The 16,271-nt window shown below is 63.8% G+C and overlaps 2 protein-coding genes across 4 annotated transcripts in view; both read right to left on the bottom strand.

Annotated features, from left to right (window-relative positions):
• PEAR1 (platelet endothelial aggregation receptor 1) overlaps positions 1-3,753 on the bottom strand; it is a 9,026-nt gene extending 5,273 nt beyond the window's left edge. For all 3 annotated transcript variants that reach the window (XM_010564120.1, XM_010564122.1, XM_010564123.1), the window contains exons 1-8: positions 3,680-3,753; positions 1,857-1,949; positions 1,661-1,765; positions 1,353-1,453; positions 1,163-1,255; positions 471-717; positions 262-376; positions 50-186 (exon numbers count right to left, since the gene is read on the bottom strand). In XM_010564120.1, coding sequence (XP_010562422.1) covers positions 50-186; positions 262-376; positions 471-717; positions 1,163-1,255; positions 1,353-1,453; positions 1,661-1,765; positions 1,857-1,948 — 890 coding nt within the window. In that variant the 5' untranslated portion in view covers position 1,949; positions 3,680-3,753. The remainder of the gene's footprint in view (positions 1-49; positions 187-261; positions 377-470; positions 718-1,162; positions 1,256-1,352; positions 1,454-1,660; positions 1,766-1,856; positions 1,950-3,679) is intronic.
• Positions 3,754-8,008: 4,255 nt separating this feature from the next.
• NTRK1 (neurotrophic tyrosine kinase, receptor, type 1) lies at positions 8,009-15,319 on the bottom strand. The gene is made up of 17 exons (XM_010564197.1): positions 15,303-15,319; positions 14,844-14,918; positions 14,619-14,690; positions 14,034-14,102; positions 13,544-13,698; positions 13,250-13,398; positions 12,956-13,082; positions 12,546-12,875; positions 12,294-12,311; positions 12,062-12,120; positions 11,708-11,810; positions 11,166-11,312; positions 10,927-11,057; positions 10,678-10,850; positions 8,897-9,137; positions 8,317-8,475; positions 8,009-8,207 (listed from the first exon to the last, which is right to left on the bottom strand). Exons 1-17 carry the CDS (start codon positions 15,317-15,319, stop codon positions 8,022-8,024), a joined length of 2,211 nt encoding a protein of 736 aa, XP_010562499.1. The 3' UTR covers positions 8,009-8,021.
• Positions 15,320-16,271: the final 952 nt, after the last annotated feature.

The raw sequence follows: 16,271 nt of genomic DNA, 5'->3' as shown, positions 1-16,271 counted from the left end.
CCTGCCCCCCAACCCCCTGTCCCCCCCATGCCCAGTCCCCCCCCCTCACTGCTCTCCGGTGAAGCCGGGGGCACACTGGCACTGTCCCCCCTGGGGGTCACAGTGGCCCCCGTTGTGGCAACGACACTCGCCCTGACAGCCAGGACCGAAGCGCCCGGGGGGGCACGGCACAGAGCAGATCTCCCCCTGCAAAAGAGCACCGGGGTCAGCAGGGGAAACTGAGTCAGGGACCGCGTTGAGGGGGGGTCGCAGCCTACCTACCATCCATCCGTGGGGGCAGACACAAGTGCCAGTGCTGGCGGGGTGGCAGATCCCCCCATTCTGGCAAGGGCAGGGGTTGCTGCAGGTCATCCCCTCGGGGCAGTGCACCTCGCAGCTGCAGGGAGAGGGGGCGAAGGGTGAGCGGGACCCCCACCCGGGTGGGTGCCAGGGTTGGGGGCAGTGGTGCAGAGTGGGGAGCCCCTACTCACAGGGGGCCGGCCAGCCCCGGGGGGCAGAGGCAGGCACCGGTGGAGGCGTTGCAGGGGGCCCGGTGGTGGCAGGGGCAGGACAGGCGGCAGCCCTGGCCGTAGGTGCCGGGTGGGCACGGCTGGTGGCACAGTGGGTCGGCAAAGCCAGGGGGGCAGGAGCAGACCCCGCTCAGAGGGTCGCAGGGGGCCCCATGGTGGCAGTTGCAGTGGTGTCCGCAGCCCGGCCCCCATGACTGCTCATCACACTCTGCATGGGGGAGACCACCGGTACGTCCCCATCCCAGCCCCATCATCCATCTTCATCCCATCCTCCTCCTATCTCCATCCCCATCCCACCCCAGCCCCATTCCATTCTCTATCCCCATCCCATTCCCATGCCCATCCCATCCTCATCCTATCTCCAGCTCACGTGTATCCCATCCCATCTCCATCCCCATCCCATTCCCTGTCCCCATTTTATTATCCATCCCATCCCAATCTCATCCATATCCCATCCCTATCCCAATCCCATCTCCATCCCATCCCAATCTCCATCCTTCTCCCCATCCCCATTAACCAACCAGGGTGTCCCACCCCAGGCTGCCCAGCTCTCCAGGGAAAGCCACTGCCCCACCCTGCCACCCCCAGCTGGGGGTCCCCACCTCCGTGCTCCCCCACCCCACGCACCCAGCACCCCGACACCCGTCCCTCACCGCTGGAGCAGTTGGTGCCCCGCCAGCCCGGCTCGCACTGGCAGAGGTCGGGAGCCACGCACCGGCCATGGACGCACTCCTGGGTGCAGCGTGCTGTGGGGACAAAGCCGGGGGGGGGACGGGCTTTGAGGAGCCAGGATATGGCCCCCGGGACACCCCCCCCGCCGCTCCCCCTCCTTGCCCCACTCACGGACGCAGGTGTCCCGGCTCTCGTAGTAGCCCAAGCAGCACTGGTAGCGTCTCCGGTAATCGGTCCGGACTGCCTGCCGGTACTCGGTGCGGTACACTATCCTGCGCCCCACACCAGCACTGTTAGGATGGGAGCAGCCCCGCTCCAGCCCCCCCATAGCCATAGGGACACCCCACAGTGGGACAGCCCCGCTCCAGCCCCCCCATAGCCATAGGGACACCCCACAGTGGGACAGACCTGCTCCAGCCCCCCCCCATAGCCATGGGGATACCCTGCAGTCCCCAAGGTGGGGCCGGGGCTGCTCCCACCTCTGCTGCAGGCAGGGCAGGGGGGAGCCCAGCGCCCTGGGACAGGGCTCGGTGGAGGACACGACATGGGGTTTGGTGTAGGACTCCTTCACCGCTGCTGTGAAGCTGCCGAAGGAGAGGACGTGGGGTGATGGTGGGTCCTGGGAGGCCTCACCGCCATCACCCCCCCCACCCCAGTCCCCCCCTTCCTTCCTACCTCTCCCAGTAGCTGCAGACATTGGGGTCGCTGGGGCGGAGGGTGGCCAGGAGACAGGCGTGCATCGCCAGCACCACGGCCCGCAGCACCATCCTGCACACGGAGACAGCAGGGAGACAGCTTCGCCCTCCGCCTCGCTGCATTCCTGCTCCCCACCCACCACCCCCGGCCTGGGCTTCGGCACAGGCTCCGGCCTCCCCTCGGACCTGGCTTTGCATTCCTCTGTGCACGGGAACAGCCCCAACCCCGGCCCCCGCTGCTCCCCCAGCACCAGCCTGTGCCAAGGGGAAACTGAGGCACGGCCGCTCAGCAGCCTGGGTGTTCCCACGCAGCCCTATCTCCGCATCCCGAGACACCCCAGGGCTGCATCCTGGCATCACCGCGACCTCTCCCACCGCACCCCATCCCAGTGTGGGGTGCTGCTGGGGAGGGGCGTACCCGGGGTGCTGGGGAGGAGTTCGGCACAGCGGCTCCCGACCCTGGCATGGTGCCTCGTGGCCCCGTTTCAACCCATTTCATGTTTATTCCCAGTTGCGTTTCCTGGATCCATTGGCTTCTTGCTCAACCCAGCGAGGGTCCGGCTTTGCCGGGGCGGCTCTGGGATCACCGCCAGCCTGGGGGCCAGCGGCAGGGGAGGGACAGCGAGCCCCCCGAGCCTGCGGTGCTGTGTTTACCGGGACACGTGTTTTATGGCTAAACACACGCGTGCCGGGGGAGGAAACAGAGGTTTCCTGGTCGGCACAGCTGGATTTATGGCCACTTCCATGCCACTCCAGCCATGGGACACCCCAAAAGTGCTGTCCCGGCAGCCCCCCGAGTCCATCCTCCCCCTCGCCAGGGCTGTGCTGTGGTTTGGGGCCAAATAAGGGGGTGGAGGGAGGGAGCGACCCCCCTTTGTCCCAGAGCAGCCAGTTTTGTGTGGAAAAACTGTTTAGTGGGAAAGTTTCCCCCCATTTCCCATCAGCTCCTGGTGGTGAGGAGTTAATTGCTCATCCACAGGCAAAATTCCCTCCCCTGGACCCTCCTAGGGAACAGAACTGGGGGACACCCTCCCAGCCCTCCCCATCCGGCCCCATCCCCTGCTCTAGCAATGTAGGGAGGGGGTTGGGGGGTCCCAGCACGGCTGCAACAACAGGAACCGCTGGGAGATGCTGGCAGGAAAAGCGAGGATTCATCAAAACACACTGCCAGGCCCCATCTGCTCCTCGTTGGGGGGCCCAGCAGTGGGGAAGAGCCCCCCCAAAGTTGCCATAGTGGCAAGAGACTCCACAAGAGCCAGTGCTCCCCAACCCATGGGTGCCCCAAGCACCCCCTGAGTAGGATGGGGACCATGGCCTGCCAGTGATGGGGGGGGGTGGCTGGGGTGAGGGCTGGGGACCAGGGGACCAGCCCTGGCCCATCCCCGGGCGGGCACTGTGCTGGGCCCCCCCCCAGAGCCACTATCTCTGCCCCTGCGCTTCCTCCAAGGGCTGACACGTTTCCTCCGGGGGCTGCGAACCCACAGGGATGGGGCTGGGTGAGGGTGAGGGGGGCGAGGGTGAAGGTTAGGGTTGGGGTTGGGGTTAGGGTCAGGGTTAGGGTCAGCAATCAGGTCACCACGGGTGTCGCAGCACCGTCCCACACCCCATCCACTGTCCCACCCCCACCGTTCCCCCCCGCCTCTGTCCCTTTGCCTCAGCCATGGGGACCTGCGATGTCCCCAAGCCCCCGCCATGGTACTCGGGACCACTGCCTCCAGCAGCACCCTGGCAGGGCACAGTGCAAATCCCCCCAAACCCACCCCCAGGACCCAAGTGCCCCAGGCTGGGGATGGTGGCACTCACCTGGCCGGGGGCCGTGGTGGCAGGCAGGGTTGGGGTGCGATGGCCCCCCACGCGGGGCTGGCCTGGCCCGTTGCCTCAGCCAGCCGGGACGGCACAACGCAGCCGTCGGAAGTGGAGGGAGGGCCAGAGCCACTCTCAGGAAGTTTGGACGCGGAGATGACTACGGAAAAGGGAAAAAAAAAAAAAACCTTAGGGTTTTTTTCTTTTTTTTTTCTTTTCTGGCCAGAAACCAGCGTGTTTTGGAACAACATCATCACCGGGGCCGCTCGCACACGGCGCTGGGTGGGGCGGGGGTCTGTGGGGACATCCCAGCGCGGCCCCTCGGCCGGGTCCCAGTGCTGGATGGTGTCCCCATCTCCTGAGGTCTCTGTGGGGACCAGTGACCCTTCGGCAGTGGGGCTAGCTCTGCCCACCCCACGGCTGGTGACAGCAGGACTCTGCACAGGAGCGGATGGAGACCGTGGCACCGCCGGGAGTGGGGAGCTCTGCACCCACCCCCGGCTTCTCCTCCCCAGAGGTCCCCACCCAGGGCTGGCACCCATGGGTGCAGGTCTTGATCTGGGGTGTCCCGCAGGGTCGGGGGGGGGGGGGGGGGGGCAGACGGGACCCCCGGCGGAGCGGCTGCTGCTCTGTGCTGTGAGGGGCAGCGGGGACGGAGGTTTCCTTCGGCTGAACAGCAGCATCTGGTGGCAGCGCAGAGCAGAGCCCAGGGTTGGTGCCCAGCATCCCGGGCACACACCGTCCCAGGATCCCTGCAGCCCGGGCACACATCGCCCCTGCACCCCGAGCACATGTTGTTGCCGCATCCCGCCATCCCAGGTACACATCGTCCTGGCATTCCAGGCACAGATCTTCCCTGCATCCTGGGCACACATCATACATGCATCCCAGCATCCTGGGCATACATTGTCCCCACATCCTGACATCCCAGGTACACATCATTCCTGCATCCCAGGATCCCAGGCACATGTTGTCCCTGCATCCTGGGCACAGATTGTCCCTGCCTCTCAGCACCCCAGGCACACATCCCCACATCCCAGAATCCCAGAAACACATCATGTCTGCATCCCAGAAACACATCATGTCTGCATCCCAGGATCACAGGCATGTATCACCTCTGCATCCCAGAGACCCCATCCCTACATGGCGGGATCCCTGGCCATGTGTTTCCCCTGCATCCTGGGACCCCTGGCCATACATCACCCCCATATCCTGGAATCCCTGGCCTTGCACCAGCCCTGTATCCCAGGATCCTGGCCATATATCACTCCTACATCCCTGGGATCCTGGCCATATATCACACCTACTAACCTATATTCCGGGCTCCTGACCATACATCCCACCTACATCCCAGGATCCGCCGCCACGTCTCACCCCCATCCTGGGACCCCCGGCCAGGCAGCTCAGCACCACATGTGTCTCCCACCTCCCCATGGCCAGCCGCCCCCTGCTCCCAGCAAGCACACGTACATTAGCTGGCCTCAACTGATGTCAAGGCGCCGTTAATTGCCTTTCCTCGTTACAGTAATAGCTCTAATCACTCATAAAGATTTTCATGTCCCAGGGTGGCTCAGCTGCCCCCCCTCCCCCTTACCAGCCCTGGGGTTCCATTAGGATCAAGCCCACCCACAGCTGGGGGTCTGCTGTGGCCACCCCGAAATGGCACTTCCCAGAGCAGGGATGAGCACCAAGGCTGTGGGGGTTGTGGATGCAGAGGGGTCCTGGGCTGGGGACATCAGGGCCGGGACAAGCTGGGGACATCCAGAGCCAGGAATCTGGTGTGGAAGTGCCCCACTGCCCCCTGATGCTCTTAAATAAGGTGTCCCCAGGGCGTCCCCAGGGCAGTGGGGAAATATTGCTCAGGGACACTTCAGCAGCACTTCAGCTGTGCCTTAGGACCGAGATGCCTTTGCAGCTCCCCTGAGACCCCCGGTGCCGGAGGGGACGGGGACCCCCAAGTGCACTTAGGGGCAGCTGGGGGCTGCGCAAGGTCCAGCCAGTGCTCAGCCCCCCCAGGACCCACAGTGCTGGGACACAGCTGCATCCCCCAAAACCATCCCCCCTATCCTTGGGAGGGAGGGGGAACCCCAAAACAAATGGCTGGACTCCTTAGGAGGGACCCAGGGGTCCCCATAGGGGCTTCTGGGGGAGTGGGACCCCCCAGGGAGCAAACCCAGCCCCACCAGCATCCGAGGTAGCAGCATCGGGGAGCAGGAGGGCAGTTGGGCTGGGGTGGGACCCCCTGTGCAGGATGCGGCCATGGCCCACCAGTGACTCTTTGCAGTTGTGTTGGCTGCAAGAGGCAGAATCGGGCCCGGGACCCCCCAACCTTCATTAACCCCCGTTAGTGGGGCCAGACCGTGGTGCCGCTGGGGCGGGCAGCTTTGCCAGGGAGCAGAGCCGTTAATTACCTCATTGCCAGAGTCCATTACCGCTCCCCCTGGAGCGAGTGAAATGGAGAAACTGCAGCAGGAGGGGGGGAATAAAATCAATCAGGGTTGAACCCTTCAGGGAGAGGGGCTGGGGGGGGGGCTTAACCCTTCCCTGACCAGCCTAAAGGGGAAACTGAGGCACAGCCACCTCCATGGGGGAAACTGAGGCACTGCCGTCCCATGGGGGAAACTGAGGCACGGCAGCGGGGAAGCCCACCTTGCTTGGGGGGGCGGTTCACCACCATGCATGGTCCCTTCTGGGGCGTTGGTCTGCGGCAATCTGCGGCACGGGGCTGGAAAAGCTCAAGGTTGTAATCTTGTTCCTTCCTCAAATTAGATAAGAGGGAAAAAGGCCATAAATCAGCACAGGCAGTGATTAGAGAGACCCCAAGGAAGCAGGTGGGGGGCTCTGCCAGCTGGGCTGCGCTCGAGCGGGACTGGATCCTGCCCACGCTGGCTCCCCATGTCCCTGGGGCTGGACCCTCAGCAAAGATTTAGGGCCAGATGGAGGGACCGGAGCCCCAGGCTGGGGGCTGGATCCAGCCCCGCTGCAGGGTTTGTGGATGGATTACAGGCTGGGAGCCACAGGACGCTGGGGACGGCTCCAGTTTCCTCCAGCTCTCATCATGCCGCATCCAGCCCTGGCCACCTGGCACAGCTGTGCGCCGTGCCAGCCCCAAGCCCCTCGGCAACTGCCACGGAACCCCCCACCGGCTGCTCCCACCTTGCACCGTGCCTCAGTTTCCCCTGTGACACCACTTTCCTCGTGCTTATCTCAGGTCGCAGTGGGTAACAAAGGAGCTGCCAGGGCCCTGCCTGCACTACCTAATTAGCCAGATGAAATCAATTCAGCTCCATTACAGTCAGATCCAGGTCTCAACCATTACCAAGGCGGCCCAAGAGCCCAGGGAAAAGATGATGAAGTGGATGCTACAGGGCATGCGATAACCCCCTGGCTCCAATGACGGGGTGTGGGGAAGGGAGGGTTTTGTCCTTTTTGGGCGGGGGGTTGGCTTTGTGCTGTGAGGTCCCATCCCACTCCAGACCCCTTGGTGAGGGGACCCAGGTGCCCAGGCTAGGGTATAGCGTGAGCATCCCTCGAGGGATGCCCAAGGTGGTCCCCGTGGCATAGACAAAATAATCCTTCTCTGGGCTGGGGACAGGGACATCGGTCCTGCATCCCAGGCACACAACATCCTGCGATCCTGGGCACACATCATCCCTGCATCCCAGAATCCTGGGTACACATCATCCCTGCATCCTGGAATTCCTGGGGCAGTACATCCCCTCCAGCTCCCCAGCCGGAACCTCCCAGCTCCAAAAAGCCCCTTTTTCTCCCCAAAAGCCCTCCATCCCACCCCATGTCTGGCAGACACCCCAGAGCAGGTGGGTCCCAGCGCAGGGAAGAGATGGACAGTTTTATTATCGACCAGTTTTGCTGCAGAGCGGGCGAGCGTGGGGTGTCCCCACCAGCCAGGAACTGGGATGGGGGACAAAGGAGCAGCCAAGCCACAGGCTGCCCACATCCCCCCAGAGAGCTGAGCCCCCCCAGCTCCCACACCGGCATAGACCCAGTGCTGGAGGGGCTTTCAGCTCTGCCTGCCCCTCCCCAGAGCAAACCCTATATCAGCCAAGCACCTCCCGCCCAACATGCCAGGGAAATGCCAAGGAGCCTGGGAGCATGACCACAACCTCAGGGGGGCACAGCCTTGGGGGTCCCCCAGCCCAGCCCTACAGCCCCCCCCATGCTGCTGGGCTGGCATTTTCCACTATAAATAAGGTTTCAGCCCTCTCCCCCCATCAAGGCATCAGTCCAAGGGGCTCCATTGGGTTGGGGGAGAGCCACAGCCCCGGGCAGCAGGGAGGGCAGGGGGAACAGCAAGGAGCGGAGGTTGGGTGGGGGTCCCCGCTCAGCCTAGTATGTCCAGATAGACGGGGGGGGTCTTGACGAGGGCCTGAAGACGGCTGTGGATCTCCTTGATGGGCCGGCGTTGCTGGGGCTCCCGCTGCCAGCAGCTCTGCATGATGGCGTACACCTCGGAGGGACACGTGCGAGGACGTTCCAGCTCCCGTCCCTGCGTGATGCACTCAATGGCCTGCGGGAACCAGGGATGGAGATGGAGTACCCCACCCCAACACCCCACCCCCCCCCCCAGGTACCCCCATGGGGGTCTGCTGCCATCCTCATCCCCCTCCCTCGCTCACCTCGGTGTTGGAGAGCTGGTACCAGGGCTGCTTCCCGTAGGTGAAGATCTCCCAGAGCACCACACCGAAGCTCCAGATATCACTCTCAGTGGTGAATTTACGGTAGAGGATGCTCTCGGGGGGCATCCAGCGGATGGGCAGCATGGTCCTGCCCCCCACCTGCCCACAGCGGGGCGTCAGCGGGGCAGGGACACAGCCCACCACCACTTGCCCCTCCCCAGCCCTAGCCCTGCTCATTAAGCACGCCTCAGGCCAGATGTCAGGAAGAAATGTTTTACACTGGAGGTGGTGAGACACCGGCCCAGGGTGCCCAGAGAGATGGTCGATGCCCCATCACTGGAGACATTCGAGGTCGGGTTGGACGGGGCTCTGAGCAACCCGATCGAGTGGGAGATGTCCCCGCTCATGGCGGGGGGCGGTGTCAGACTAGGTGACCTTTAAAGGTCCCTTCCAACCCAGTCTATGATTAAATATGGACGGAGATGGAGGCAGCAGCTAAGAGGGAAAATTGAGCGTGCCTGCCCCTCCCAGCCTGTCCCAGCTTGTGGGCAAGGAGGGGGCAGCTCACCAGCCCACTCACCCGGTAATAGTCAGTGCTGTAGATGTCCCGGGACATGCCAAAATCCCCGATCTTCACCACCAGGTCATGGCCCACCAGGCAGTTACGGGTGGCCAGGTCACGGTGGACAAAGTGGAGGGAGGCGAGATAGACCATGCCCGAAGCGATCTGCGTGGCGATCTGCAGCATGTGGCTCAGCGTCAGCTGCCCGCAGGGCTGCCCCTGCCCCTGGTCCAGGATCTTGGCATCGGGGCCGTGAGACCTGCCAGGGCAGAGGGGCTGCTCGGAGCGGGGGACAAGACGCATATGGGGGTGGGTGGGCAGATACGTGTGTGGGAGAGGGCGTGCAAAAGCAGGGGAAGGGCTGCGCACACGCGTGCCAGGGAGGAGGTGCACACGTGCATGCACACAGGGGAAGGGTGGGTGCACACACATATGCATGCGTGCCAGGGAAGGAAGTGCACGTGTGTGTGCAGGCACATAGGGGAAGGGCATGCACATGTGCCAGGGAAGGGTGTGCGTGTGTGTGCACGCACAAGGGAAAGGCATGCACTTGTATGCGTGCATGCCAGGGAAGGGTGTGCACATTTGCACACATGCACAGGGGAAAGGGCCGAGCAGGTATGCGTGCGTGCCAGGGAAGGGTATGCACGTGTGTGCATGCACACAGGGGAATTGCACACACATACATGTGCCCATTTGCCAGGGGAGGATGTATACATGTGTGTGCATGCACACAGGGGAAGGGCACACACATATGTGCATGCATGCCAGGGAGGGGCGTACACATGTGTGCGTGCACACAGGGGAAGGGTGTGCACATATGTGCGCAGATAACAGAGGTGGGCACACACCTGTGCGCATGCATGCTGGAGAAGGGTGTGCACGTGTGTGCATGCACAGGGGGAAGGCATGCACATGGAAAAGGTGTGCACTTGTGTGCACACATGCCAGAGAAGGGTGTGCGCGTGTGTGCAGGCACCCAGGGCAAGGGCATGCACACGCATTTGTGCATCCTTCCCTGGCACGCGTGCACTTGTATGTATGCATGCAAGGGAAGGGTGCGCACACGTGCATGCACAGAGGGGAAGCATATATGCATATGTGCACACATCCCAGGGAAGAGCGTGCACGTGTGTGTGCATGCACAGGGGAAAAATGTGCACCTGTATGCATGCATGCCAGGGAAGGGTGTGCATGCACAGGGAAAAGGTGTGCACAACTGCCAGAGAAGGGTGTGTACGTGTGCGAATGCATGCATGCACATGCACGGACCGTCACGCCAGGGAAGGCTGCGTGTCAGGGGCTGCAAGCCCACGCAGGCCGGGTGTGAAAGCGTGACGGCGCGTGTGAAGCGGGGCGTGCGAGGCAGGCCAGGGGCCAGCGTGGCTCCGGCCGCCTCCAGCCGCTCTGCCTTTGATGCTGAGCGCGGTTGACAACTGTGCTGGGGCTGCTGCGGCCGGGAGCTGGGGGGGGGTTCTGCTCGGCAGAACCATTAATGCCAACTCCCATAACAATAATCATAAAAGCCACGTCTCAGAGCTCATCGCACGGCCACTAAAGCGATGCCTCTGGCAGCCCCCCCCCCCCCCCCCCCCGTCTAGCAGCAATACCTGGGGGGGCAATCGAAAAGTCTCTGCTTATTCCAGCTGATGGCCAATCTCTCTCTATTTAAGCCTCTCAGACAGCTAATCTAATCAATATTGCAAGGAGGGCTGCATTAGCAGGGAGCAGGCTGGCTGTGCTGATGGAACAGCAGTGGGGGGGGGTGGGATGGGACCCCCCCCTGCCCCCGAACCCACCTGAGGAAGCGGTTGAGGTCGCCGTGCTTCATGTACTCGAAGACCATGATGAGGGGTTCGCCTTCGGTGCAGACGCCGTAAAACTTGACGATGTGTTCGTGCTGCAGCACCGTCAGCAGCTCGGCTTCACGTTGGAAATCCAAGCGGGCGCTTTCCGTCACCTCCTTCAGCGCCTGCCGGCACACGGCGTCAGCCCGGCATTGACCAACACCCCCCACTGCCCCCCCAGCATTGTCCCCCCCTCCTCACCTTCACGGCCACCAGCATCTTCTCCTGCTCTGGGAGAAGGTTGTAGCACTCGGCCAAGAAAACCTTCCCGAAGGCACCTTCGCCCAGCTCCCACTTCAGCACGATGTCCCGCCGCTGCACATGATGCACGCCTGGGGGGACCCCCAACCGTCAGTGCCCCCCCCACCCCGGGACAGGGACGAGTGCATGGGAGGATGCTGGGGAACCGCGGTCGTGTCGTCTCCCACCCCAGCCCTTACAGGCATCGCAGAAATACTGGGGGTTCTCAATGAAGTTGCTTTTCAGCCCCTCCAGCTTGCTCTCTGCCGAGGAGAGGGGGCTGCTGCCCAGGTTCATGAAGTGCAGGGACATGGCCAGGTCATCCTCTTGGGCCAGCACCGCCGAGCCTTGCAGGGACAAGGACAAGGCCATCGGGGGGGGGTCCCGCAGCCCCCCCTCAACCAGTGCAGCTAGTGCCAGGCTCTGCCGAGCATCCCCCCCGCCCACCTCAGCCGGCCCCTGGGGGCCAGGCAGCCCGATCAAACCCATTTAGAGGCTGAATCCATTCCAGGAGTGAATTAGCAGCTGCTGCCCGTGCTGCTGGGGGCGGGGGGGGACGGACCCGGCACCCCTCCACAGTCCCCACCCATGGTCCCCACCCCACAGGGACCATCACCCCACAGCCGTGTCCTAACTCGGGTACCCAGCACAGCCCCAGCCATCCCATGGATGCAGGAACCAGGGTGTCCCTGTGCCACGGCTCGAATCCCCCACGATGCCGGGCAAGGTGGGGGGGACTCACGGTTAATGCCGAACTTGGACCGGCGCCCGCACTTGTTGAGCACGATGAGCATGATGGAGAGGAAGAGGCAGGCGAACACGGCCAACGCCACGGCCACCGAGACCTGGTGATGGCAGGGATGGGGCTCAGGTTGGGGTCCCACCAGGTCCCTTCTCCCAGCCCTTGGGGGGCTGTGATGGCCACAAGTCCCAGGAGCTGCTGCAGGGGAAACTGAGGCAGTGGGACTCTGCCCTTCATCCCCAATCGCATGCCTCAATCCCACTTGGCTCTGGTTTGGCTGCACCCTAAGGATTTGTCCCACCCTTCCGTGGGTCTCCTGGTCCCCCCAGCCCAAACCACGGAGCATCCCCTCACCCCGAACGTGTGCTCGTCCGTTGTTTCCACGGGCCCCTCCAGAGAGCTGTTCCTGGTGCCTGGGGCAGGGAGAAGGGCACAGAGTGAACATGGGGCAGAGGGGTCCCCATCCCCTGGGCTGGTCCCGGCAAGGTGGTGGTGGGGGATGCATGGCTTGAAGGGGGGGCTGGGGCAGGGGGTTATGCCCGCTGCAGCGGGGACCCTGTGGGGTGCAGTGTGCCCGCTCACTCACCCAGTGGAGACAGAGACACTGGTGCAGCCCAAAGGGAGAGAGAAAGGAGAAACACTCGTTATTCTCCAAGCAAGAGTGCCCCGTCCTTGCCCGCTCCCATCCTGGCGGAAACTGAGGCACGTCAGAGCTTGCTCGGAGAGCCAGATATAACCCATTTTGCACACCAATGCAAGGAAAGACGTGGCACATCTCATCCACCAAGACCGGGGTACGGGAGGAACCTCGGGGCAGCCCCCTCTGCCTGGCACCTACCAGGGATGGGCTCCTCGGGGCTGAAGCTGAAGGGGTTTTCCATGAAACGTCCCTGGATGCTGCGGGTGGCAAAGCCCAGGGGATTGCGGACCAGGAGGGTGTAGTTGCCGTTGTTGACATGCGTGGGACGGTTGAGCTGGAGGCAGCCGTGGAGGACGGTGGAGTTGTGCTCGTACTCGACGATCCGGGTGTGGATGTAGGGTCCCTCGGCCAGGGCTGTGCCATTGAAGAGCCAGCGGATGCTGGGGACCGGATTACCGTCCACCGAGAAGGGGATGCACCAGAAGTGTTGGGGGATGGCTTCATGCAGGAGAAGGATCACGGGGGGGACTGGGGGAAACAGAGCTGGGTGGGTTCCTGAGTCAGTCCCCTCACCCGGACCCCATGCCGGCCCCCTCCAGGCTGCTCACAGGTGACATTCAGCATCACGCTGTCCTCTGCTGGCCCCACTACATTCTCCGCCCGGCACGTCAGTTCTTTGTGGTTGAGGTTAGAGGAGACATTGCTGATCTCCAGGACAATTTCCCAGTCTGAGAGCTGTGGGAAGCACTGGGACAGGGTGAGCAAACAGCCCCCCGCCATCTCCCCCGAGCTGTGCCAGCTCCTGCCTCCCCCCATGCCCACCCCACCAGTGAGAGGCTGCTACAGCGGGGATGGTGCTGCCGGGAAGGTCGCCGGCTGTGCCCCGGGGAGGATCAGCTTACCTTGGTGACGATGGGCAGCTCGGGTCCCACCTCTGGGACCACCCATTCCCCAGTGGCCAGTGACTCGGCGGCGATGTGGCAGGTGAGGTTGACGCTGTCGCCTTGGCGCAGCACCCACTCGGGGTGTTCGATGCGGACGGTCGGGGGCTCTGCCAAAGAGAATGGGGTGAGCGGGGCCACATCGTGTCCCCCCACCCTTCCACCATACATCCCATGCTCTCCCCAGCCAAGTGACTCAGGATGGGGCGGAGGGGACGACAAAGCTGGCATCCAGTGGGGTCCCCTGCCATGTACCGCAGGCGTGGAGGGGCTGTCTGCCCAGGGGGACTAGTACGCTGCCCTCCCAGCAGCCCAGCGACTGGTTCCCCAGCTCGGCCCGGCTCCCATTCTGCCAGAGTTGCAACCAGCGGAGGCCGCAGGAGCAGTTGAAGGGATTTCCCACCAGGATGCTGAGATGAGACAGGGAAGAGGACAAGGGGTCAAACAAGCTGCGGTGGCCTAGGTGTATACATCCCCAGCGAGGTCAGATGAGGCTGGATGCTGGCAGCCCCAACCCTGGTGGCACTGATCCTGCACCGAGTGCTGCCGGTGCTCCCGGATGCACCCAGGGCCAGGTAGCGTGCCACATGTGCCACCCCTGTCCCTGTCGCCATGCCCGTGGTTGTCAGAGCCGCCATCTCACTGCAGCCCCAGCCCCATCCCTGCCTCCACATCACCCCGGGGTATCTCCCCGGTGAGGGATACTCCACACCCGCCTTCTCCCCCCCGCTTCACCATCACTCACAGCTGTTGCAGGGGCAGATGCTGGAAGGTCTTCCAGGAAAGGCTCTGCAGCGCATTGGAGGAAAGATTCCTGCCGGGACAGACCCCGCGGTCAGCCCCCCCTTCCCACTGCAGACCCCTGTCCTGCATCACCCCACTCTTGCAGAGGGTCTGGCCGGGGCACAGGGCAGCACCCGGGTCACCACTGTCACACCGTGACCAAGCAAAACCACCTCTGCCAGGGTGCCACCAGCCTTTAGGCACCTCCCTGCAAGGGGGGAGGCCTCACACACCCCAAGACAGGGTGTGTGTGTCCCTGCTCTCTGGGGTCCCCTCCCATATCAGGGCAGCACGGAGCTCCCAGGGGAGCAGGCAGCTGCCTGCACTCCTGCCCTCGATCGATGGTTTCCCACTCAGCGGCAGAGCCCCACGCGGCCCCCCCCAGCCCAGCTGATATGCCGATGGACAGTGGGACACCATCGATCCTGCCCGGGCGTGGGGACAAGCCACCCTGCAGTGGGGCCGAGTGCCTGTGGGGATGGGGGGCCGAGACTCCAAACTGGGAGGGGGGGGTGGTTGGGGGAGGGAATTGCGGGGGGATACTCACACATAGCTCAGCCTGGGGGTGTCCAGGAAGGCGTCGGCAGAGACGTGCTGCAGCCCCGACCTGGAGATGGTGCTGGGGGAGGGAAGGGCTGAGCACCCACACTGGGGACCCCGAATCCCCATCCTAGGAGCACCCCACTTCACCTCCCTGCAGTGAGATCAAGCTCTGGGGATCCCCCAGCCCCCCCCATTTCCCTGTGCAGGGACCCCACCCCGGGGTGCTCACAGGCTCCTGAGGTCCCGCAGCATCCTCATGTCAGCCCGGGTCAAGGTCATCAGCGTCTGCTGGTTCTCGATGACGCTGAAAGGCAAACGAGGGGGGGAGTAGCCCCGGGACCCCCCCATGCCAGGGGCTGCCGGCAAAGTGTGGGGTGAGAGGAGTTTGGGGGCTATGGCTCTCCCCCTCCCCAGGCTGTGCCAGCACTACCCTGTGGCAGCCTGCAGTTGGGGGGACAGGGGCAGGGATGGAGCTGAGCTACCCCGCTGTGCCTCAGTTTCCTCCGGGCAGACAGGGATGAGCTGGGAAGCGGGGGTTGGGGATGGTGGCAGGCAATCCTGCTGGCACTGAGTCTCCAGCGGGTGTGTGCAGTGAGGGGCCGGGGCTGAGCTGCCACTTGGACCCCATGGAGCTGCCCCAGAGAGTGAGTTTGCCAGGTCTCAGCCCCACTCCCCCATGGGTCCCCACCTTTCCTTGCACCCCATAGTGTCCTGCGATGTGATGGGGGGCACCAACTGTCCCCCCCTGCCTTCTCCCAAGGCAGGGGGTGAAGGAAGACCCCTTTGGGAGTGAGTGCGGGGGTTTCCCACCTGCCCCACCCCAGGGGCTCCTCCTGCGAACCCCAAATTGTCAGGGGTTAATTGGAGATTCAGACCCACACTGAGGGGGTTTTGGTCCCACTGACACTCATCTGTGTGTGGGGGGGTCCCTACTGCCATCCCCATGGTCAAGGCTGTGGGGATGGGAAGGATGAGGGCGGCTGCGGCAATGGGATGGCCGGGGGTCTCTTGGGGGACTGCCATCCCCACCGCCACCCACCCCACCCCGCCAGCCAGTGAACAAAGAGCTGGCAGCGCCCCGCAGCGCAGCATGCCCCGGCACATGGGGGAAACTGAGGCACAGAGACATGCCGCAGCCAGCCCCCGGCAATGCGGCACAGTCAGGGCTGCGGTGGGGGGGAGGACCCAGGAGTCGGGGCACCCCGGTATTACCCAGCACCCTGTAAACCCCCCCCAGCACCCTCCTTGCCTCTGCTCACCCCAGCCCTCCTCTCCCCACCAAGTGTCCTGGAGCAAGGGGATGACCGAGATGAGAGGAGATCTCCCAAACCAGCAAATTTGGGGTGCCACCCTTCAGACCCCCTCAGCATCCCAATCCACAGGTCCTGGGGCAGGGTGACAGCCCCACCAGGTGTAGGGATGAGGGGCTCGGTCCCTCCCTGCACCCCGGTCCTGCCCACCACAGCATAGGTACTCCCTGCCCCGGGGAGCCGGCTGCACCCTCAGCCCATCACTCCCACCGGCATCGCTGTGGGAGGGGGCAAAGAGCTGCCCCAAGCCCCTCACTCGCTCCCTGGGGGGGATGCAGCAGGGCCCCCCATCTTTGCAGCCCCCAATGCCCCCCACTCAAGCAGCCCCACTCCCCACAGCAATCCCA

The sequence above is a fragment of the Haliaeetus leucocephalus genome, unplaced genomic scaffold, assembly GCF_000737465.1.
Source record: "Haliaeetus leucocephalus isolate CR32 unplaced genomic scaffold, Haliaeetus_leucocephalus-4.0 Scaffold175, whole genome shotgun sequence".
Taxonomy (NCBI): domain Eukaryota; kingdom Metazoa; phylum Chordata; class Aves; order Accipitriformes; family Accipitridae; genus Haliaeetus; species Haliaeetus leucocephalus.
The sequence above is the reverse complement of the archived record's forward strand: the minus strand, read 5'-3'. Positions and strand labels throughout refer to the sequence as shown.